Raw genomic sequence first — 25,366 nt, 5'->3', positions numbered from 1 at the left:
GGCACAAGTCTGTGTTTTACAATGTGAAAATAGGCCATTCAGTCCATTGTTTCTATGCCAGAGATCAAACTCCTACATACTTACTGAATGTTGTGATGGCTGCCACCTTTACTATCTTTTCATGCAGTGAATTCCAGATTCACACGATGCTTGGGATTAAAACATTTCCTTAATCTCCTCAAAACACACACTTCAAAACAATGTCAAAGCCTAAAGAACTGCGGATGTTGTAAATCAGAAAAGGAAAAAGAAACTTGACCCAAAACGTTAACTCTGATTTCTCTTTACAGATGCTGCCAGATCTTTTAAGTTTTTCCAGCAATTTCTGTTTTTGTTCTTTAAATCTATGTCCCCTTGTCACTGATCACTCTACTAAAGAGAATTTTTTTTTCCTGTATAACTTCTCAATCTCGCTACATAACTTTTGTATACCTCTGTCAGGTTCACCCTTCTGCCTTCTCTGCTCTTAGAAAAACAAAACAGCTAACTATTCTGTCTCCATGGCTGAAATATTCCGACCCTGGTCAACATCTTGGTGAGTCTCCTCTACATCCTCTCTAATGCAATCACACATCTATCCTATACTGTGAACTGAACTGCACACCTTACTCCATGTGTGGCCTAAGTAACATCCTGTATAAGCTTGCTCTTATGTTCAATACCTCAACTAATAATTGCAGTATCCCCTATGCTTTCTTAACTACCTAATCGAACTGTCCTGTGGCCTTCAAGGATCTTTAGATGTGCTTACAAAAGTTTTTCTGATCACATGTACTTCCTAGGGTCATACCATTCATCATGTACTCCCTTGTCTTGTTAGTCCTCCCAACTGCATCACCTCATACTGTTCAGAATGAAATTCCATTTGCCTTTGTTCTGTCATATACCATTCTGTAGTCTAAGGCTTTCCTCCTTTCTGTTGAGCAGACCATCAATTCCCATGTCATCCGTGCACTTACTGATTAAACCTACTATATTCATGTCCAGATCCTTAATGTACACTATAAACTGCAAGGAACCTGGAGCAAACCCCTGTGGTACTCCATTCAACACAAACTTCCAGTCACAAAGGCTATCACACTACACCATAGTGTAGTGTGATTAAGCCAATTTTGAATCCAATTTGCTGAATGTCACTGGATCCCATGTGCATTTACTTTCTTGACCAATCTTCTTGTGAGACCTTGCCAAAAGCCTTCCGGAAGTCCATGTAGACTGCATCCACTGCACTACATTAGAGTAGCTGATTGCCTAGTGGAATAAGAATCATAGAGATGTACAGCATGGAAACAGACCCTTCAGTCCAACCTGTCCATGCCGACCAGATATCCCAACCCAATCTAGTCCCTGCCAGCACCTGGCCCATATCCCTCTAAACCCACCCTATTTACATACCCATCCAGATGCCTTTTAAGTGTTGCAATTGTATCAGCCTCCACCACTTCCTCTGGCAGCTCATTCCATACAGGAACTCTGAATGTAAATGTTACCCCTTCGGTCTTTTTTATATCTTTTCCCTCTCACCCTAAACCTATGCCCTCTAGTTCCGGACTCCCCCATCCCAGGGAAGAGACTTTTCCACTTATCCTATCCGTGCCCTTCATGACTTTATAAACCTCTATAAGATCACCCCTCAGCCTCTGACAATTCAGGCAAAACAACCCCAGCCTGTTCAGCCTCTCCCTTTAGCTCAAATCCTCCAACCCTGGCAACATCCTGATAAATCATTTCTAAACTCTTTCAGGTTTCACAACATCCTTCTGATAAGAAAGAGACCAAAATTGCTCACAATATTCCAAAAGACGCCTAACCAACATCTTAAACATCCACAACATGATCTCCCAACTCCTGTATTCAATACTCTGACCAATAAAGGAAAGCATACCAAACTCCTTCTTCACTATCCTATTTATCTGCGACTCCACTTTCAAGGAGCTATGACCTGCACTCCAAGGTCTCTTTGTTCAGCAGCACTCCCAAGGACCTTACCATTAAGTGTATAAATCCTGCTAAGATTTGATTTCCCAAAATGCAGCACTCTGCACTTATCTAAATTAAACTCCATCTGCCATTTCTCAGCCCATTGGCCCATCTGATCAAGATTCCATTGTAATCTGAGGAAATCTTCTTTGCTATCCAATACACCTCCAATTTTGGTGTCATCAGCAAACTTACTAACTATACCTCTTATGCTCGCATCCAAATCATTTATATAAATGACGAAAAGTAGTGGACCCAGCACCGATCCTTGTGGCACTCCACTGGTCACAGGCCTCCAGTCTGAAAAACAACCCTCCATCACCACCCTCTGTCTTCTACCTTTGAGCCAGTTCTGTACCCAAATGGCTAGTTCTCCCTGTATTCTGTGGAGATCTAACCTTGCTAACCAGTCTCCCATGTCAAACCTTGCTAACTCCTTACTGAAGTCCATATAGATCACGTCCACCACTCTGCCCTCATCAATCGTTTTTGTTACTTCTTCAAAAAAACTCAATCAAGTTTGTGAGACATGATTTCCCACACACAAAGCCATGTTGACTATCCCTAATCAATCCTTGCCTTTCCAAATACATGTACATCCGGTCCCTCAGGATTCCCTCCAACAACTTGCCCACCACTGACGTCAGGTCACTGGTCTATAGTTCCCTGGCTTGTCCTTACCACCTTGTTAAACAGTGGCACCACTATTATTGTTAGACTACTAATCTAGAGAACCAGGTAACATCATGGCAGATGTTAGGATTTGAATTCAATAATAATTTGGAAATAATAGTCTGAAGATGACAATGAAATCATTATTGATTGTCAAGAAGAACCCATCACATACGCTAATGTCCTTTAGGGACGGAAATGTGCCATCCTTACCTCGACTGGACTACACATGACTCCAGAGTCACTGTAATGTGGTTGACTTTTCACTCCCCTCTGGGCAATTAGGAATGGGCAATGAATGGTGGCCCAGCCAGAGATGTTCACATCCTGTGGATGAATTAAGAAACCCTCATCCACACATCTAGTCACCTCTACAAAAAACTCAATCAAACTTGTTCAGCATGATCATCCCTTGACAAACCCATCCCATCCTTGTTTAATCCTTGTCTCTTCAAGTGGGGATTAATCTGTCCCTCTGAATTTTCTCCAACAGTTCCTCCACCACAGATGTTAGACCACTGGCCCTATACTTCCCTGGTTTATCCCTACCACATTATGGTTACACATTATCCATCCATCAGTCTTTTCTTGAGGAAGGGCTTATGTCCAAAACGTCGATTCTCCTGCTCCTTGGACGCTGTCTGACCTGCTGTGCTTTTGCAGCACCACACTTTCGACATCAGTCCTTTGGCACCGTTTCTGCATCTGGAGACGATTTAATGTCAGGATCCTTGCAATCTTCTCCATCGTCTTCCACAGCAACCTGGGATACCTCTCATCTGGTTTTGTGGTCTTAGTGTGAAAAATGCTAATAACACCTTCTTGTCAATTGTAGTTTGTTCAAACATATTCATCCAAAAATGTACAAATGGCTTTATCCAAGATTGAGGTTTTTTTTTATTTCAAAAATATACTTTATTCATAAAATGATTTGATGGTCTGTACATTGGATCATGCCATACATATGTCCACATTTACAAACACAGATTCGACTTTATCCTTGTCCTTTACAATCCTGTGCATTTTTCAATCTTATATATATACATATATTTGGCTGAGGCATCAGCAGAGCCCAAAAAAAACATAGCATGGGCCCCCTGTTCTTCTTTAGGCAGGCCGATCTTACACGGTGGTCTTTCCCCACCGCGCCTTGGCGGCAGCTGCCCCAAGCTTCAGCGCGTCCCTCAGCACGTAGTCTTGGACCTTGGAATGTGCCAGTCTGCAACACTCGGTCGGGGTCAACTCCTTCAGCTGGAAGATCAACAGGTTTCGGACCGCCCAGAGAGCGTCCTTCACCGAGTTGATGATCCTCCAGGCGCAGTTAATGTTCGTCTCGGTGTGAGTCCCGGGGAACAGGCCGTAGAGCACGGAGTCCCGCGTCACGGCGCTGCTCGGGACGAACCTCGACAAGCACCACTGCATTCCTCTCCAGACTTCCTCTGCATAGGCACATTCCAGAAGGAGGTGTGTGACAGTCTCGTCCCCCCCGCAGCCACTTCGAGGGCAGTGTGCGGTGCGGCAGAGAGTCCGGGCGTGCATAAAGGATCTCACGGGCAGAGCCCTTCTCACCACCAGCCAAGCCACGTCTTGGTGCTTGTTGGAAAGTTCTGGCGATGAGGCATTCTGCCAAATGGCTTTGACAGTCTGCTCAGGGAACCGCTCGACAGGATCCGCCCTCTCCTTTTCCCGAAGGGTCTCAAGGACGCTACGTGCTGACCACTTCCTGATGGACTTGTGGTCAAAGGTGTTTTTCCTCATAAATTTCTCCACGAAGGACAGGTGATACGGAACGGTCCAACTACTCGGAGCGTTCCGCGGCAGCGAGGCCAGGCCCATCCTTCGCAACACCGGGGACAGGTAGAACCTCAGTACGTAGTGACACTTGGTGTTTGCGTACCGGGGATCCACGCACAGCTTGATGCAGCCACACACAAAGGTGGCCATCAGGGTGAGGGTGGCATTGGGCGTGTTTTTTCCCCCATTGCACCGGTCTTTGTACATAGAGTCTCTTCGGACCCGGTCCATCTTTGATCTCCAAATGAATTGGAAGATGGCCCGGGTGACTGCGGCGGCACAGGTCCTGGGGATAGGCCAGACCTGTGCCGCATATAGCAATACTGAGAGGACCTCACACCTGATGACCAGGTTTTTTTCCCGCGATGGAGAGCGACCGTTGCCCCCATCTGCCTAGTTTCTGTCTCATCTTCCTGATCCGCTCCTCCCAGGTCTTGGCGCACGCCCCAGCCCCCCCCCGAACCAAATACCCAGCACCTTCAGGTGGTCAGTCCTGACGGTGAAGGGGATAGAGGATTGGTCGGCCCAGTTCCCGAAGAGCATGGCCTCGCTCTTGCCTCGGTTTACCTTGGCCCCCGAGGCCCGTTCGAACTGGTCGCATATGCACACGAGTCTGTGCACGGACAGCGGATCCGAGCAGAAAACAGCGACGTCATCCATGTACAGGGAGGCCTTAACCTGCAGGCCCCCGCTGCCAGGAATAGTCACCCCTCTCAGGCTCGCATCCTTCCTGATGGATTCGCCAAATGGTTCTATGCAACACACAAACAAGGCGGGTGAGAGGGGGCATCCCTGCCTGACTCCAGATCTTACAGGGAAGCTGTCTGATTCCCACCCATTGATTGAGACTGCACTGACAATGTTGGTGTAGAGCAGTCTGATCCAATTTCCGATTCCCTCCCCAAAGCCCATTTTGGAGAGGACATCCCTCATATATGTATGCGATATCCTGTCAAAGGCTTTCTCCTGGTCCAGGCTGATGAGGCAGGTGTCCACCCCCGTCCTGCACGTAGGCGATCGTATCCCTGAGGAGTGCGAGGCTTTATCCAAGATTGAGGTTACAAAAATGAAACTTGTTAAACTAGAAAATATGACATTATAAGTTAACTAAACTTTAAGGGCCTAATTGTCAGACTAAGTTGGAACAGCCCTACATTGAGCTGCAAGTGAGCTATCTTAAACAATGAACACAGTAAGAGAACATGGATATAATGTAATATTAAAAATGATTTTAAAATCTTCCTTTGGTATATTATAAGATATCTCATTCTAAATTTGGGATTAAAGTAAAATATTTCTGAAAGTCAGGTCCGCTTTGGGGATGAAGTGGGACTCTTCAGAAGGAGATGGTGAGTATTAAGTTGTTGTTGTAGAGTTTATTGACAGGCCATGGCCCCGCCTCCCGCCCCCCCCCCCCCCACCTTCTCACCGCGGATTGGGCAGAAGGCGCGGACCCTTTCTGTCCAATGGGATGTCTCTTTACTCAGAGCAGGCGCTGACCAATGAGAAGGGTCGTTGGTGTGATCTGGCGCGGGAGGCCGGGAAGTTTACAGTTTGTGCGCCAATTTCGGAGAAAGAGGTAGACAGTGCAGGGACTTGAGGAAAGATCTTCATCATCATCATCATCATCGGCGGCGGTGAGTGTGACATGGGCGAGGCTGATGGAGAGTTCAGAACCGGCACAGGGGAGAGGGCAAAGGGAAGGCTTACAATGAACTGGCCGCCAGCTCACGGTGCTCTCGCCGCGTTCATCTACCCATCCCTGCTCGAGCGGCATCCGTATTAACCCATCCCCCACCCCCACATTAACCCCAACCCTCACTCCCTCCCCCTGAGCCACACACATTCCCCTCCCCACCCCACACACCCCATCTGCCCATGCACCCCCTCCCCCCACCCTGCTCTGAATAGATATCATAAATTAATCTTGTCCTACTCACCAGATTTTGGCCCATTTTCCTCTAAACTCTTCCAATTCATATACCAAGCCTTTTATAAGTTGTGATTGTACCAGCCACCTCTTCTATTTCTGGCAGCTCATTCCATACATGCATCACACTCTGTGTGAACAAGTTGCTTTTTGGGTCCATTTTTATATCTTTCCCCACTCTCCTTAAATCAATGTGCTCTAGTTTTGGACTTGCCTGCTCCAGGGAAAAGATCTTGTCTATTTACCCTATCCATGCTCCTTATGATTGTATAAACTTCTATAATGTCACTCCTCATCCTCTGACACTCCAGGATAAATCAACCAGCCTATTCAGCTTCTCCCGTTGGCTGAAACCCTCCAACCCAGGAATCATCTTTGAACCCTTTTCGAGTTTCACAACATCCTTTAGTAGGGAAACTAGAACTAAACACATCACAAAAGTGTCCGAACCAATGTCCTATACTGCCGCAACATGACTCCTCACCGCCTATATCAATTCACTAACAAGCATACCAAAAGCTACTTTTGCAGTCCTGTCTACCTAACGCTCCATTTTAAAGGAACTATGAACCTGCACTCCAAGGTGTTTGTCTGGCAACACTCCCCAGGATCCTAGCATCAAATGTATATGTCCTGCCTGATTTGCCTTTCCAAAACATCACATCTCATTTTTCTAACTTAAACTCCATCTGGTATTCCTCAGCCTATTGGTCCATTTGATCAAGATCCCATTCTACTCTGACTTGTAACCTTTTTCACTGTAATAGAGTCATAGAGATGTACAGCACGGAAACAGACCATTCGGTCCAACTCTTCCATGCCGACCAGATATCCCACCTAATCTAGTCCTGTTTGTCAGCACTTGGCCCATATCCCTCCAAACTGTTCCAATTCATATACTCATCCAGATGTCTTTTAAATGTTGCAATTGTACCAGCCTCCACCACTTTTTCTGGCAGCTCATTCCATACAAGTACCATCCCCTGAGTTGCACCTTAGGTCTCTTTTAAAACTTTCCCCTCTCACCCTAAAGCTATTCCCTCTAGTTCTGGACTCCTCTACCCCAAGGAAGTGACTTTATCTATTTATCCTATCCATGCTCCTCACATTTTATAAACCTCTGAGGTCACCCATCAGCTTTCAACACCCCAGGGAAAACAGCCCCAGCCTATTCAGCCTCTCCGTATAGCTCAAATCCTCCAACCCTGGCAACACCCTTGTAAATATTTTCTGAGTCCTTTCAAGTTTTGCAACATTAATCCGATAGGAAGGAGACCAGAATTGCACGCAACGTCCTGTACAGTCACAACATGACTTCCCAACTCCGATACTCAGTGCTCTGACCCGTAAAGGAAATCATATCAAATGCCATCTTCACTATCTTGCGACTCCACTTTCAAGGAGCTATGAACTTGCACTCCAAGGTCTTTGTTCAGCAACACTCCCTAAGAACTTATTATTTAGTGTATAAGTCCTGCTAAGATTTGCTTTCCCAAAATGCAGCACTTCGTATTTATAAACTCCATCTTCACTCTTCAGCCCATTGGCCCATCTGATCCATTACACTTCCAATTTTGTTGTCCTCTGCAAACCTATTCACCATACCTCCTATGTTTGCACCCAAATCATTTATCCAAATGACCAAAAGCAGTGGACCCAGCACTGATCCTTGTAGCACACTGCTGGTCACAGGCCTCCAGTCTGAAAAGCAACCCTCCACCACTACCTTCTGTGTTCTACCTTCAAGCCAGTTCTCTGACCAAATAACTAGTTCTCCCTGAATTCCATGTCATCTAATCTTGCTAACCGGTCTACCATGCGGATTGTCAAATGCCTCATTGAAGTCAATATAATACTTCTCTGCCCTCATCAATCCTCTTCATTATTAGTTCAAGACACTCAAACAAGTTAGTGAGGCACAACTTCCCACACACACAGCCATGTTGACTGTTTCTAATCAGTCCTTGCCTTTCCAAATACATGTAAATCCTGTAACTCAGGATTTCCTCCAACAACCTGCCCACCACTGATGTCAGGCTCACTGGTCTATAGTTCCCTGACTTTTCCTTATCACATTTCTCAAGTGGAACTTGTCCCATTGGAGCAGGTCTGTCCTGGTGCTAATGTCCCATGAATTGAAATCCATTTCTCCCACGCCAATCTTTGGGATGGTATTAGTAATAACATTAGCAAATTTGCTGATGATACTAAGCTGGGTGGCAGGGTGAAATGTGAGGAGGACGTTAGGAGATTACAGGGTGACCTGGACAGGTTACGTGAGTGGCCGGATGCATGGCAGATGCAGTTTAATGTGGTTAAATGTATGGTCATCCACTTTGGTGGCAAGAACAGGAAGGCGGATTACTACCTCAATGGAATCAATTTAGGTAAAGAGGCGGTATAAAGAGATCTGGGTGTTCTTGTACACCAGTCAATGAAGGTAAGCGTGCAGGTACATCAGCTGATGAAGAAGGCTATTTATCCTATAGCATGCTGGCTTTCATAACAAGAGGGATTGAGTAAAGAAGCAAAGAGGTTCTTCTGCAGCTGTACAGGCCCTGGTGAGACCACACCTGGAGTACTGTGTGCAGTTCTGGTCTCTAAATTTGAGGAAAGACATTCTGACTATTGACAGAGTGCAGTGTAGGTTCATGAGGTCAATTCCTGTAATGGTGGGACTACCTTACGCTGAAAGACTGGAGCGACTGGGCTTGTATACTGAGAAGGGTTCTGATTGAGACATGTAAGATTATTAAAGGATTGGACACTCTGGAGGCAGGAAACATGTTTCTGCTGATGGGTGAGTGCCAAACCAGAGGACACAGCTTAAAAATAAGGGGTAGACCATTTAGGACAGAGATGAGGAGAAACCTCTTCACCCAGAGAGTGGTGGCTGTGTGGAGTGCTCTGCCCCAGGGGGCAGTGGAGGCCCAGTCTCTGGATTCATTTAAGAAAGAGTTGGATAGAGCTCTCAAGGATAGTGGAATCAAGGGTTATGGAGATAAGGCAGGAACAGGATACTGATTAAGGATGATTAGCCATATTGAATGGTGGTGCAGGCTCGAAGGGCAGAATGGCCTACTCCTGCACCTATTGTCTATTGTCTACCTATTGTCTTCTTTAAACTTGTGAATCTTGTGCCAATTAGTTTGTGGCTCAGGTAGCTAGCTGGTGATCATAGCTGTTTTTATTCTGGTTTTTAATTTGGCCCCAGGCAGAACCCCTCTCCATCTATATCGTTAGTATTTATGCAGATGACAACTGGATGTTTGACCCCTCACCCCAAGCTCCCTCTGGCCCAGAGAGAGATCCTGAACCAGGGCACCCCAGGCAGGCAACTGAGCCTTCAGGACTCTTGATCCTGGCCACACAACAGTGTTAATTCCCCAGACTATACTATTCTTCATTACAACTGTATTTCCATTGTCCTCCTGTAAGTTTCCTGCTGTGGCTGAGTAGAACAATTGTTTTCAGAGTTTGGTGTTCGACAAATAATGTGTATCCTGCCCAGTGGAACTGATTTTTAGTGATTTGAACATCAATTATGACTACTATAATTGAAGAAAAACACTTAAGATGCTAGAGTTCTGAAACAAGCAAACTGAAATTGCTGAAAAAAACTGAGTAAATCTGGTAGCATCCATGGAGAGAGAATAAATAATGTTTCGAATCCAATGACCAAAATTTGGATCCGGTGTTCTGAAGAAGTGTTGTTGCAGATGGCATGTGAACTACCAGTAGGGAGTAATTTTGGGATGAGAAAAACTCAAGCTAAAATACAGAAACATTTTTACTGATCTGATCTGTACAAGGGTGTAGTTGAATTTTGCTAGACATGTCATACATGCCATGTAATTGGAAAACCACAGCAGTAATAAAACCCAAACTTTAATACCTATTTCTCCATTTGAGCCTTTTACAAGAGTCTAATGGCTTGACTAGAACCCCAACCTAAATTGAAAAGTGGGGATCATTAATAATAATGCATGTGTCCACAAGATTTCCAGAGACCATTTCATTATACAATGTCACAGAGAAAAGGATTGTAGAGGAGTTATTCAAATTTTTCAATAGATATGGTCTACCCACAGAGATACAATCAGATCAAGAGTCAAACTTTATATCAATTATTCAAGGAATTTATAGCTTAGGAATAAAATAAATCACATCTACTGCATACCATCCAGAGTCAGAAGGAGCGCTAGAAATCAGCATCAGACGTTAAAGACCATGTTGAAAGCGTATAGTCAAGACTATCAAGATAATTGGGATAAGGGAATTCCATTTGTATTTTTTGTGAATAGAGATGCACCAAATGGATCAACCAAATTCAGTCCATTTGAATTAGTTTTTGGGCATGAAGTGAGAGGACTGCTAAAACTGATTAAGGAGAAATTGGTAAGTCAGAATTCAGAGACCACATATTTGGACTGTCAAATTTTAGGGAATGTTTAAATAGAGCGGGGGAGTTGGCTAGACAGCACTTAAAAGTATCACAGCATACATTGAAACAGGAAGCAGACAAGAAATCAAAAACTTGCAATTTTGCTATTGGAGGTAAGGTGTCAGTTATACTTCCAGTGATAGGTGAACCTTTAAAAGCAAGGTTTAATGGACCTTATCAAGTTGAAAGGAAATTGAGGTGAACTATTTGATAAGGTGTCCAGACAGACAAAGAAATCTGTGTCATGTGCATATACTCAAAAGGTATTTTGACAGGGAAGGAAAGCCAAACAAAACTTTTATTGGTCACAACAGAGTGAAGAACCAAGTTCAGAGACTTCTGAATTGGACATTCCTCAAATTAAATTGGGCAATAAGGAGGTTGCCAAAAATTGAGAGAAATTATTGAGTTTCCTTCCAGAAGAAAATTGAAATGACCTGAAAGTTATTACTATCAATGGAGACGTGTGGAAATAATGTAGATATTGGAGATGCTGTTCTGATTCAGTAACTTTCTTATAGGTATAACCCTCTAAAGTTGGCACAGGTTCAAAAGGAGATTGAACGCATGCTCCAAGAGGACATAATCAAAGTGAGTTACAGTGACTGGAGCTCACCCATAGTTATGGTGCCAAAACCAGATGGTACCCAAAGTTTTTGTGGCCTATCACAAAGTCAATGCAGTTACAAAGATTGATGTATATCCAATATCACGTTTAGAAGACTGTGAAAGGGAGGGTCAAGCAACTTGTATTTCTAAGTTGGACTTGCTCAGAGAGTACTGACAGGTATCTTTGTTCGAAAGAGCAAAGACAATTTCAGCTTTCGTATCGCTGAATGGTGTATCAATTTAGAGTTATGCCATTTGGTATGAAAAATACGCCAGCCACATTTCAGGGAGAAACTAATGAGATAATTTCCAGATTACCCAATTGTGCTGTTTATATAGACTTGCTGGTGATTTTTAGTCACATGTGGAAGCAACATGTGCAGCATTTATCAGAATTGTTGATTTGACTTTGGAAGGCAGGGCCACATGATAAATCTGGCTAAATATGAATTTGCCAAAGCCCAAGTTACCTTCCTGGGCCATGGTATTGGGCATGGATAAGTGACCCCATAGAATGCAAAAACATAGTTTGTTCGCTGAGCTGGAAGGTTTGTTTTCAGAAGTTTCATCCCCATACTAGGTAACATCATCGTCAAGCCTTCACTGAAGCACTGGTGGTATGGCCTGCTTTTTATTTTTGTGTTTAGGTTTCCTTGGGTTGCTTATGTCATTTCCTGGGGTGGTGTCATTTTGTAATCTTTTTCTCAGGGTGGTAAATGGGATGCAAGTCAATGTGTTTGTTGATAGAGTTCCTCTTGGAGCGCCATGCTTCTAGGAATTCTCGTGCATGTCTCAATTTGGCTTGTCCTAGGATGGGTGTGTTGTCCCAAAGTGGTGTCACCTATATGTAAAGATACAGCCAGAACTCTATCAATAAACACATTGACTTGGATCCCATTTACTGCCCCCCTGAGAAAAAGAACAGGAAAAGACATCACAGGAAATGATGACATCAACTCAAGGAAACAAACACAAATAAAAAGCGGGTCATACCACCAGTGCTTCACCGGAGGCTCACTGATGATATCTATTATGGTGGCGAAACATCTGAAAGCAAGCCTTGCAGCTCAGCAAGCAAACTTACTTCCAGAACCTCAATTTGAGCTACAAAGCTTCTTAACTTGCTAAAGGTAATTCTGGAATTTCCCATACCACTGACAAAAACAACAGTACTATGGTTCCGGAGATTGAGTGGATTTAATCGAAAATCTGTACCAAAATCTAGCAGTGTGGCTGCTCCACTCACTGGATTGTTAAAAGAAAGAAGTTTTAGTGGACAGCTAACTGTCAGAAGGCATTTGACAGCCTGAAAGCTGTGTTACCCACTGCCATAGCGATAGCCATGCATAATTACACAAAGCCATTCGAGATGGCTATTGATGTGAGTGATGTGGGTGTCTGTGCTGTGCTCTTACAGGAAGGCGACAAGAAGATAGAAAGACCTTTTGGATATTTCTCCAGGAAATTGAACATTCATTAGAAATGTTCAATAGTTGAGCAAACGATTTTGAACTTGTTGTTGACATAACAACATTTCAATGTTTGTTATCAGTAATATATCTGAGGCAATCATGTACACAGATCAGAACCCACTGTAGTTTGTGGACAAATTTAAGAATAAAAATTCTAGATTGTTTAGATGGAACTCGCTATTACAGCCATTTGAATTGAAAATTGTGCATGTGGCAGGACAAGAAAGCATGATTGCCAATGCATTGTCGAGATTTGAATGAGAAACTGAGGCGTGCGGTAGTAGGTGTAAAACAGTTTGAAACAGAATGTAGTAGTGCATGTTTGCATGATTATTGTCAGTGTAATGTAAATGGGTGTTGTAGTGTACTAACAATTTAAGATTGAGGGATTTTAAAATGACGCCAGCTTTGGATATCGATGGTCCGTTTTTTAAGGGAGGGAGAGGTATGATGATGCTGCTTCTTTAACAGTTTTCTGTTGTCCTTAGTTGGTTCAAAGTGTTTTTCAAGACACAGATTCTGAAATGTCTGGCTTAATCTCCTTGAAGAAGCTTTTAAGTTTAAAAAAAACTTGTACAATTAAATGGGAGTGGCCAGTTCTCCCAGCTCAGTGTTACTCTGACTTGGTTTGGCTTAGGTTGGGTTTTAGCAGTCTGTTTGTTCAGAACAAACAGTCAGTTTTGAGGCTATTGGTCAAAGCAACAGTTACATGGAAGAAGGTGTTCCATGCTCAATCTCTCTGCCATCTGTGTCTACTATAAGAATCTGGGTTTGATTTTTCCTTTTTTACAAAAGGGTGTTTATGGGGATTGTTACATGTATTTGGAATAGTATGATTCAGTTGGGATAATCTGTTGGGTTTTTCCGTTAGGTTAAGCTCTATGTTCTGTTCTCTTTCGTGTTTCATTTCACATTCTTGCAAATAAGTTTTGTTTTAAACTCAGTGGTTGGGCCAACTGCATCACTCCTGGAATATCCAATTTATACCTTTAAAACAGTTAGCAAAGTTTGGATCTAGGGCTACTTTCTTGAAATATTTTGAAAGGGTCTGGCCTGGCCCATAACAGCAGATAACCTAAAATAATCCAGTCCTAAATGTAAGCATTTGGCCGATATCCCTCCAAACCCTTTCTATTCAAAAACCTATAGGATACCTTTCAAATGTTGTAATTGTACCAGCCGCCTCCACTTCATTTGACAGTTCATTCCAGATACGCACTGCCCACTGTGTGAAAAGGTTGCCCTTAGGTCCCTTTTATATCTTAGACCAATGCCCTCTAGTTTTGGACTCCCCTATCCTTGGGAAAAGGCCTTGGACTATTCATAATTGGCCCCTCATGATTTTATAACTCTCTATAAAGTCACCCCTCAGCCTTCAAACTCAAGGGAAAATAGCCCCAGCTTATTCAGCCTCACACTCTAGGAGGGCGGGGGAAGAAAAATAATAAAGCAGACCTAGAGAGCCCCCTTGTCGTGCAGCCGTAGTGTCCATAACGGTGGGCCAAGAGATCCGGGTTCAAGCCCCACATTTGGAGGTATGTAATAACGTCTCTCCATAGATTGATTCACAAAATAGGTTAATTTTTTAAATTAAAAGAATAAGGGATCAAAGATGGCTCTTGTGGCACAGTGGCTCTTGTGGCTCCCAACTTCCTGAACCAAGAGGCTCAGGTTCATGTCCCACCTGATCCAGCAGTGTGTAATAACGTCCTTGAACAGTTTGAATTGAAAATATCCAAAAGAATGAGGGACAGGGCTACTATGGCACAGTGATAGTATCCCTGCCTCTGAACAGGGAGGTCCAGGAACATGTCTCTTTTGGTCCAGATTTGTGTAATAGTGTTTCTGAATTAGAAAATGTTTTGACAAGTGAGGGGTGATCTTTTAGAAACATGGTTTCTGAGGAGGGGTTAGGGCATGGGGATTACATTCAAAATTTTTCTACTAGTTTAGACTCTTGAATTATGGGATATAAATACAGAATAAAGGGACAATCATTTAAAGCCGAGAAGCAAAGAAATTTGTTTCAGAGGGTAATGAATGCCTAAAATTCTGTAGTAACTTGCTGAGATATTTGTATCATCGACAGTCTCATGTGAGGTGCCGGAAGACTGGAGGTTGGCTAACGTGGTGCCACTGTTGAAGAAGGGCGGTAAAGACAAGCCAGGGAACTATAGACCGGTGAGCCTGACCTCCGTGGTGGGCAAGTTGTTAGAGGGAATCCTGAAGGACAGGATGTACATGTATTTAGAAAGGCAAGGTCTGATTAGGGATAGTCAACATGGCTTTGTGCGTGGGAAATCATGTCTCAGAAACTTGATAGAGTTTTTGAAAAAGTAACAAAGAAGATTGATGAGGGAAGAGCAGTAGATGTGATCTATATGGACTTCAGTAAGGCGTTCGACAAGGTTCCTCATGGGAGACTGATTAGAAGGTTAGATCTCATGGAATACAGGGAGAACTAGCCATTTGGGTACAGAACTGGCTCAAAGGTAGAAGACAGAGGGTGGTGATGGAGGGTTGTTTTTCAGACTGGAGGGCTGTGACCAGTGGAGTGCCACAAGGATCGGTGCTGGGTCCTCTACTTTTTGTCATTTACATAAATTATTTGGATGCAAGCCTAAGAGGTACAGTTGTAAGTTTGCAGATGACACCAAAATTGGAGGTGTAATGGACAGCGAAGAGGGTTACCTCAGATTACAACAGGATCTGGACCAGATGGGCCAATGGGCTGAGAAGTGGCAGATGGTGTTTAATTCAGAAAAATGCGAGGTGCTGCATTTTGGGAAAGCAAATCTTAGCAGGACTTATACACTTAATGGTAAGGTCCTAGGGAGTGTTGCTGAACAAAGAGACCTTGGAATGCAGGTTCATAGCTTCTTGAAAGTGGAGTCGCAGGTAGATAGGATACTGAAGAAGGCGTTTGGTATGCTTTCCTTTATTGGTCAGAGTATTGAGTACAGGAGTTGGGAGGTCATGTTGCGGCTGTACAGGACATTGGTTAGGCCACTGTTGGAGTATTGCCTGCAATTCTGATCTCCTTCCTATTGGAAAGATGTTGTGAAACTTGAAAGGGTTCAGAAAAGATTTACAAGGATGTTGCCAGGGTTGGAGGATCTGAGCTATAGGGAGAGGCTGATCAGGCTGGGGCTGTTTTCCCTGGAGCATTGGAGGCTGAGGGCTGACCTTAGAGGTTTACAAAATTATGAGGGGCATGGATAGGATAAATAGATAAAGTCTTTTCCCTGGGATCAGGGAGTCCAGAACTAGAGGGCATAGGTTTAGGGTGAAAGGGGAAAAATATAAAAGCGACCTAAGGGGCAACTTTTTCACTCAGAGGGTGGTATGTGTATGGAATGAGCTGCCAGAGGATGTGGTGGAGGCTGGTACAATTGCAACATTTAAGAGGCATTTGGATGGGTATATGAATAGGAAGGATTTGGAGGATATGGCCCAGGTGCTGGCAGGTGGGACGATATTGTGTTGGGATATCTGGTCGGCATGGACAGGTTGGACCGAAGGGTCTGTTTCCATGCTTTACATCTCTACGACTCTATGCAAGTTGTGGAAACTAGATCACAAAAGTATTTAAAGAGGAGGTAAGTAGGGTTTTGATATATTTGGGGATTGTGGGCTTTGAGCTGGCACAAAAGAGGATTTGAGGCCTGGGACAGATCAGCCGTTATCTTGTTTAATGTAGACAAGCATGCCAGGTGGCATCGGGAGTTGAGAAGCCAACATTTCAGGTGTAACCCTTCAGGACGGGGTGGATGTGAGGAGAACTGCAGAGTAAGGGTGAGGTGAGGCAAGGTGGAGATTGATCAACCAGGTCCTACCCTTGACCTATGGGAGGGATGAATCTGTTAGGTAGCTGAGAAGAATGATAGGGAGGAGGGCAGCTTGGGAAGGGAGGTTATTTGAAATTGGAGAACTCAATGTTGAGTCCTCTGGGATGTAGACTGCCCAAGGGAAGATGAGGTGTATCTTGTTGAATGGCACAATAGGCTTTAGGGGCATGCTGTTGCCCTTATTTGTTATGTTCTTATCTCACTGGCAGAAATATAAATGAACGCTCCTGGAAAGGACTGACACTGGTGATGAGAGACTGAGAGGTGATGCCTCTTAATAGTTTGGACCTGTCAGCTAATAGATTTCGACTTTGAGAAGTTTAGATTCTCCTTCAATGTGGAAAACAGCTGAAGCTCTTATTCTGCCAAATGCATTGTGAAAGTACACCCTATTCCTAAATTTTATTTAATACTTAAGAAAAATACCAAATGGTATTCTTTACTTATTCTGCTTTCTCTGATCTTAATCTGTAAATAATTATATTCAAATGTTGCCTAACACTGCTTTTGTATCCTAATTTGGTGAGCAGTTTGTAACCGTGAGACAAAAGAGCGTTACATCATAAAGCCTTAACCGACCATGTCATTAATGTTGTGATGTCACTTTAAGAGGCATTAAATTTAAAGACTTGCAGGGAGTAAGTTGATCTGTGAAATCTACAACTGTATTTTGCTAAACACAATTACAAGCCACTAATGCTTTTCGGGCCATGTTTTCTTTACAAATCATTAGCATTTGGCAACTTTGGTTTATGATGCGCTGTCCTTGATAGCTATAATATATTGCAAGACCGAAAAAGTAATTGTATTTGTGTAACTTCATAAACTATGATAGTGAAATTAAATGACCTAATCACTCTGATCTTGTCTTAACTCCTTTTATATGTAGCTTTTCTGTTGCTAGTATCTTCTGTAAATGCCAATGTTATGGTTCCTGGATTGTGTGCCCCGCGGTACTAAAACGCAACTCGTAGAGCAGAATTGTTATGAGGTGAGCTGCTCAGAAATAAGAATTGAGAGAAGTGACATTTTGTTGACATATGCTTCATTAAGCTTTATACATTTGTAACGCAAAGCTTATTGTTCAAATCTGATCAGTCAGCCATCTACAAATGAAATGCTTTAAATAGTTTTGTTAAAGATAATTTGTGTGTATCTAGCATCAACGTCTTGGCATCCTGGCTGGCATATGTTATCTGTATTTGGTTGCCCTGTGAAGATGATTGTGGTCACCTGATTAAACTCATAAGTAGCTTTCTTTATGGTGGCTTAATACAGTTAAGTAACTTGCTCAGCTGTTTCAGAGAGCATTTTAGAGCTCACCATATTCTTATAGGCTTAGAGCCACAGACTATAGTCTATAAGGGCAGCAGATCTTGTTCCACATACATTAGTGAACCAACTGATTCTTATGATAGTCCAAAGACTTCAAGATCATTTCTTCACTGATCTCAGCTCATGAAATGTAGTTGCAAAAGAAAGTCTGGAAATATGTTTCCACCTGTTGTGTGGGTGTTGAACACTTGTTCACTATTATTATTCCAGGTTGCTTGTCCAACTATACCACTGCAGTAATTTAATTGATCAGAAATCATGGTCACCAAAGCTCAGTCTTTGAGGCTGAATTTGTTACCATATCAATGATGTTTTTGATGTACGTCACTTTAGAGTGAAGGAGGAAACTTTGGTAGGATTACATTTCCAAAGTCTCAAGATTAAGGTGGCAGGAAACAAAAACTAGAAGACTTGCGTTTATGTAGGATTGATCACAGTATCAATGTATTCTCAAGGGTACATCTGCAAATGTAATTGTAGTTGGTTGTAATGTATGAAACCCATAAACTTATCGCCAATGAAATGGCTTTTTAGTGACTTTTTTTTTCAGCTCAGCAATAGTAACCTAGAGTCTTTGGATGTCTTCCTGCTTTTTCCAGAAAGGGCCTTAGGACCTTTTCCATCCACCTGAGAGAGCATACAGGGTTTGGATTTAATCTTTTATTCAAGAGGTTTCATTTCAGATACTGCAGAATTCCCTTGGTACTGCATTAATGAGGTAGCCCAAGTATCGTGCTCAAGTTTCAGAAATGAAAAAACGCTTTGAGTCTAAGAAACGAGTAGTGGCATTGAGTTAGACCTACTATCTAGGAAATAGTGTGGATAGTAGATGTCATGAAATGTTTGCCTGGTATACAATGTATTGACATTCAATGTTAACATAAAAACATATTGTACCTTTCATGACCCAAAATAATTATTTTGAAGTATAGTAATGTTTGACAAATATGTTTGATTCCTTGAAGATATAACGTAGAGTGGATAAAGGTGAAACAGTAGGTCCAGTATATTTGATGTCTGGAATGCATTTGATAAACAAAGTGCCTTGTTCATGGTTTTTGCACAAAATGAGAGCTCATAGTGTTGAGTAAAATATAAGCTTGGTTAGGGTATTGATTAAGTGACTGGAAACTGTTGGGATAGAGAGGTGTTTTCAAGTTGTCAAATGTCAAATACTGGATTGCTAAAGGAATCTGTGCTGGAGCCTCAGTTATTTCAAATTTACATGAATGACTTAGATGAAGGAACAGGCTATGACAGTAAGTTTGCTAAAGATATATAAGTAGGAAAACAATTTGTTAGCGAAATAGAGGTTGCAAACAGATATCGGTAGGTTAAGTGAGTGATAAAACATTTGGTTAATAGAGTATAATGTGAAAAAATGCAAGGTTGTCCATTTTGTCAAGAAAATAGAAGTACAGAATATTATTTAAATTGAGACTAACTACAGAATGCTGTCACAGAGGGATCCATGCACGTGAATTCCAAAAGGATTGCATGCACATAGAGCAAGTAGTTAGGAAGGCAAACAATCCTAACGGAGCCAGGCAAGAAAGTAGAGTTAAGGACAAAAATCATATCATTTATAATCTTATTGAATGGCAGTCTGGGTTCAATGGATGTAATGTTTTTTTTATGGTTAATGCTAATGTATGAAATGTGACAGTTAAATTGCAGAGTGACGTCCAGCAAACAGGGATGTAATAAATAACAGTTAATCTATTTTGTTTTGCTCAAGGGATAAATGCTTTCCACAACACCGAAATAACAACCCCTGCTCTTCAAGTAGTGCCTTGAAGAGGAAGACAGGGCCTTAATATAATTCCTTCTGCAAAAGCCAGCACCTCCTTCGAAATCCAAATTATCATCAACAGTCTCAAGTGTAATTTGAACCCACGATCTTCTAACTAAGAGGCAAGAATTTTTAGATGGGAAAGACTGAAACTCTCAATGTCTTGAATGATGGGGAAAGGAGCAGCATAGGAAGGCAAAAACCATTTCCTACGAATTGTTAAGGAATAACTTTGTGTTAAAGGAATAAGTGGGAAATCAAAACTGGAAATATTGCTTATTGTTAAAATTTGTCGACTATAATCTGACATTTTAATTCTTTAGTGAATGAGCACAAATAATTAAGCATTGCCTTGCCATACTTTTCAGTTTGGACAGGACTCTGTCCAAATGCCAGAAGATCAGAAAAATCGAAAAATGACTCCAATCTACATACACAATGTTAACTCCGGAATTATAAAATTGCAGACCAATGCGCATTGGGAAATTGTTGAAAAGTTTTATGAGGCACAATATAAGTAGTTATTTTGTGGGATATGAGTTCATTGTAGAATATCAGCATTAGTTTGACAGCACCAACTAGTCTAGACCGATTTTTTGGAAGGGGGCAGTAAATTTCGAAAAAGCATTTGATTTGACAATGGTTACCCATTACATTGCAAGAGATTGCTAAAGTAACATATGTGCTGGAAATCTGAAATGGAAGCTGAAACATCTGGCATTCTTGACATCAGGTTGCACCTGTGGAGTGAAATGTACAGTTAACATTTCATTGGTTGATCAAAAATATTCAAGGCCTAACAAACTTTAAGCAAGTCCTGAAGTAAGGAATGGGAAAAGGTGGCAACAAAGCAGAAGATCCATGATGGAGTGGGAGCTAGGGGAATATTATGACAAAAATGAAGTTACAAGGCAAAAGGAGATGCTAACAGCCAAATAAGAAATGATAGATGAGTCGAGAATAAGTGTAAATATGTATTATAGAATTTTCACCAAAAGCTGTCTCTAATAAAATGGAAACATATATCACAAACAATAGGTAAGGTACTGTTCCTTGTGCTGTCATAGAGTCATGCAACATGGCGATGGACCCCTCGGATAACCTAGTCCATGCTAACCATGTTTCCAAACTAAACGAGTCCCAACTGCCTGAATTTGGCCCATAGCTCTTCAAACCTTTCCTATTCATGGATGTAGGTTTGCTCGCTGAGCTGGCACCTTCCTGCTCAGCGAGCAAACCTACATCCAGAACCTCAACCTGAGCTACAAATCTTCTCAAAACTCTCTTTCCTTTATTCATGTACTTATCCAAATGTCTTTTAAAAATTATAACTGTATGTACACATACCACATCCACTGGCAGTTCATTCCACACACTAACCACCATTTATAAAAATGTTGCCCTTCATGTGTCATTTTAAAAACTTTTTTGCGCTCACCTTAAAAAATGCACCCTAGTTTTTAAACATCCCCATCTTAGAGAAAATATCTTTGCTATTCACGTTATCTATGTCCTTCATGATATTATAAACCTCCTGTTGAGTCACCCTTCAATCTCAAAATAGTCCTAGCCTATCCAGCATCCCTCATCCCTGGCAACATCCTGGTAAATATTTTCTGGCTCCTCTCCAGTTTAATCATATCCCTCCTATAACAGGATAACCGGAACTGCACACACTACTCCAGGAAAAGCCACACCAATGTCATGACGTCCCAATTCAAAAGTCTGAATGTTGAAGACAAACCTGCTCAATGCCTTCTTCACCAGACTGTCTGCCTATGGCACAAATTTCAGAGAATTAGTTATCTGAGACCTTGTTGCAAGTAAATCCGCTGCTGTTCTGCCCTACATTACAGTGGTCACTACACTGGAGAAACAATGTCAATTGTCAAGTAGTTTGCAATTTCCTGAAACTGTGAAAGGTGTTGAACAAATGCCAGTTTTGTTGTACAGTATTCCATCAAGTATGGACTCTCATTTACAAAACTTATGGAGGGGAGAAAAAATGTTTTGTTTTCTTCTGAAGGAATGGAATTTCCTGCGCACCAGAGGTTTAAAAAGCAAGCGACATACTGAGTTACTGATGTATGTATTAACAGTCGTTCTGTCTTAGGAAGGCCGTTGGAATTTAGTTATCTCTTGGCTTAGAAATTATTTGTAATTAACAAATACTCACCTTTCTGTTTACAATGTTTTAACTGTTTGAGGATTTGCTTGGTTACTCTCAAAATCTCCACTTCTGCAAAGAAACAGGTGTTAATTATTCTTCTGCCTTTAAGTTTTCTGAAGGTATTCTTTTCACGTGAATTTTTTTAAAATTTCAGATGCCTCCCAAACGTGTTGCAGCTGTCAGAACAAGGGCTCCACCCAAGAGAAAGATGGCAGAGGAACTTAAGCCAGGGGAAGTGCTGACTGATACTGCCAAGAAGCAATGGAAAATTGGGAAGCCAATCGGCAAGGGTGGATTTGGCCTCCTGTACCTGGGTAAATATAGACAATGGACCTCTAGCCTCTCAAATGAGAGGTAACATATGCTAACTGTCATGTTGGCTCATCCAATACCTGACGCATAATGTTTAACAGCTCACTGTCTGATAATTGTAAAGGCAGTTTCTGTTTCTAGTGAGGATCAAGGAGCTCAAGTGCTCGTTGCAAGCGAATTTCTCCGTCCGGGCTTAAAGTGTGATCATCCAGTGATGTTTGATTTAAAGGTAGTTTGTTGCTAAGTGGATAATGGCAGTTTTCTGTGTATAGTATGTCAGGACTTTACAAATCGAAACAGTTTTCTTCATGTGTAAGTCAGTTCCATTTGGTATAATAAGAAAATTATAATTCAATTTGTATTGGTAAAGCTCCTTCAACATAATAAAACATCCCAAGTTTTAACGAGCATCTTGCACACAAATATACAAATTGAGAGCAGAGGTATGCTGTTTGTTTCTCGAGCATTCTCTATGATTTATTAAGATAATGCCTGATCTTCTGTTTTGACATCCATGTTGTCGTCCATCCCCAATAACTTTGTTTCTGCTATCTAACAACCCACCTAAAAAATATACTAGAATCTTGCTTTCACTTCCTTCTGATACAGTTCCATAGTAGGACAACCGTTTGATGGGGAAAGAAAACTCTACACATCTGTTTGAAGGTAGTAACCTCTAATTTCAAAATAACCTAGCTCTGGACAGTCCACAAGAGGAAAGCATCCTTTCCATTTCTATCTTGTCAAGATCATTCAGGATCAATCCTCACTCTTCTCAGCTCTTAAACAGGGGTGTTACATTAACCTTTTTCCAGTCCTCTGGAAGCCTCCCTGACTCCAGTGATTCATGAAAGATCGCCACCGATAGGTTCATAATCTCCTCGGATATCTCCTGCAGAACCCTGTTGTGTGGTCCATCCGGTTCAAATGATTTATTCATCTTGGACCTTTCAAAGTTGATGCAAAGTACCTGTTTAGTTCTGGTACCATTTCTTTGTTCCCCATTGCCACTCCTTCAGCCTTATTTTCCTACTGTCCAATGCACACTTTTGCCTCTTATCATTTATATATCTAAAAGCACTCTTGCAGTCTCTTCTATTATTCACTAGCTAGTCCTATTCATCTTCTCTCGCCTTATTGCTTTCTCAATTGTCTTGTGCTTGTGTTTGGAAGTTTCTCCCCCTAATTTTCACCACAGATAAGCTTTTTCTTTTGCTTTTATGCTGTCCCTTACTTCCCTTGTCAGCCACTGTTGCCTCGTACTCCTTTGAGTATGTTCTTTTTCTTCCTTGAGTTAAATTTCTGCTAAGACACGCAGAAACTCCTGTCATTGCTGTTGCACTATTTTCCTTGAAAGGGTCCCTTCCGATGAACTGACCAGCTCCTCCCTCGTGTGTTTGTAGTTACCTTTACTCAATTGTAATACTGCTAGATCTAATTCTCCCTTCAGTTTTCCCTCAAGCTGAAGTGTGAATTCTATCATAATTATGGTCACTATTAGCTCTGGTTTCTTCACCTTACGTTCCCCAATCAGGTCTGCCTCATTCAATGTCACTGTATCCAGAATTGTCTGTACCCTCATGGGCTCTACCTCAAGCTGTCCAGGAAAAAAAAACTCCAGATATTCCACAAATCCCTTTCCTTGGGATCAATAGCTACCTGATTTTTTTCCAGTCAGTCTGCATATTGAATACCCCTATGATTATTTCAATAGTGCCTACCTTAGCTGTCATTTCTATCTCCTGATTTATTTTCTGTTTCCATCCTGACAACTGTGGGGGCTTGTACATAACTTCCATTTTGTCTTTATTTCTTTACGGTTCCTCAACTCTACCAACATAGGTTCCACCTGTTCAGATTCGATATCATTTAACACTGCCAATTAAATTTCATTTTTTTAACTGACAAGGCAACCCTCTCCCCTCTGCCCATCTACCTGTACTTTTGGTATGATGTGCATCCTTGGATATTTAGCTCCTAGCTCTAAAGCCCTTGCAGCCATGTCTCTCATGGCCAGATGAGTTGCAGACAAACTTGGAGTGGGTTAGGAAAGATCCAGTTTTTGTGGTCCACACAGATATAACTGGAAAGATGTTCTGCTGAGAGAATATATCCACCTGAATCATACTGGGATCCAGAGTCCTAACAAACTTGGAGTGGGCACCAGGCCAGCAACACAGTCTTCGGGACTCTTCATTCTGGTCACAGGGGTCATTCTATTCCCCTGACTATACTATCCTCGATTACAGCTACATTTCTCTCTTTACACCCCACTGCCCCCTGATTGGATCCCAATACCATGGTGCTATGGTCAGTTTACTCATCCTTCATACAGCTCCAGATGTCATCTACACCAGAAGCAAGAACTTTAAATCTGTTAGTAAAGCTCAAGGACTGGGGTCTCCATCAGCACGATACTTCTACCTGCCTTGCTCGTGTGTTGTTCCTGGCCACTAACCGAACTCGAGGTAGTTAATCAAGTGGTGTGATTACCTCCTGAAACCCAGGTTTCGGATTGTTCCTTTTCTGCTGTGTCACAGTATTTAAGTCTCAGACTCCAGGTCATCACCTCTGAATGAAAGCTCCTTAAGTAACCTCCGCTTGCTGCAGATATATCACTACAATCCACAATGGGTTCTACCAGCTCCCACAGCATGCAGATTCAATACATTATCTGGCCATGCAATTCTGTTTTGTTCACTTAGTTAGAATTTTTTTTTAAATTTCCTATTGGCCCTTTCGTTTGTAACCTGTAAATACTTGCCTATTTACCTTTGATGTGAAAGTTACCAATAATAGTCAAATTAGAAGTTATAACCAGCCAGTGAACTTGCAGTTTTCCTGTATTGTGTTGGGTTCCCAATGCTGGGCTTCTATTTATTCTGTTAAAAAAATAGAATCGTACAAAATTATAAGCCCAAAAAGCTCCTCTTCCCCTCTGCACTGAATTTGCATGCCTCCAGATTTTCTGAACCGTATTTTCACTCAGACTGTTTCACGTTCTGGAT

At 42.1% G+C, this 25,366-nt stretch overlaps 1 protein-coding gene across 1 annotated transcript in view; it reads left to right on the top strand.

The window, feature by feature from the left end:
* The first annotated feature begins 5,926 nt into the window (after nucleotides 1-5,926).
* The window catches only part of vrk1 (VRK serine/threonine kinase 1), an 81,942-nt gene continuing 62,502 nt past the window's right edge, over nucleotides 5,927-25,366 (top strand). Inside the window, exons 1-2 of the mRNA XM_072568261.1 lie at nucleotides 5,927-6,083; nucleotides 22,201-22,360. Coding sequence (XP_072424362.1) covers nucleotides 22,201-22,360 — 160 coding nt within the window. The 5' untranslated portion in view covers nucleotides 5,927-6,083. The remainder of the gene's footprint in view (nucleotides 6,084-22,200; nucleotides 22,361-25,366) is intronic.

The sequence above is a fragment of the Chiloscyllium punctatum genome, chromosome 4, assembly GCF_047496795.1.
Source record: "Chiloscyllium punctatum isolate Juve2018m chromosome 4, sChiPun1.3, whole genome shotgun sequence".
Lineage (NCBI taxonomy): Eukaryota > Metazoa > Chordata > Chondrichthyes > Orectolobiformes > Hemiscylliidae > Chiloscyllium > Chiloscyllium punctatum.
The sequence above is the reverse complement of the archived record's forward strand: the minus strand, read 5'-3'. Positions and strand labels throughout refer to the sequence as shown.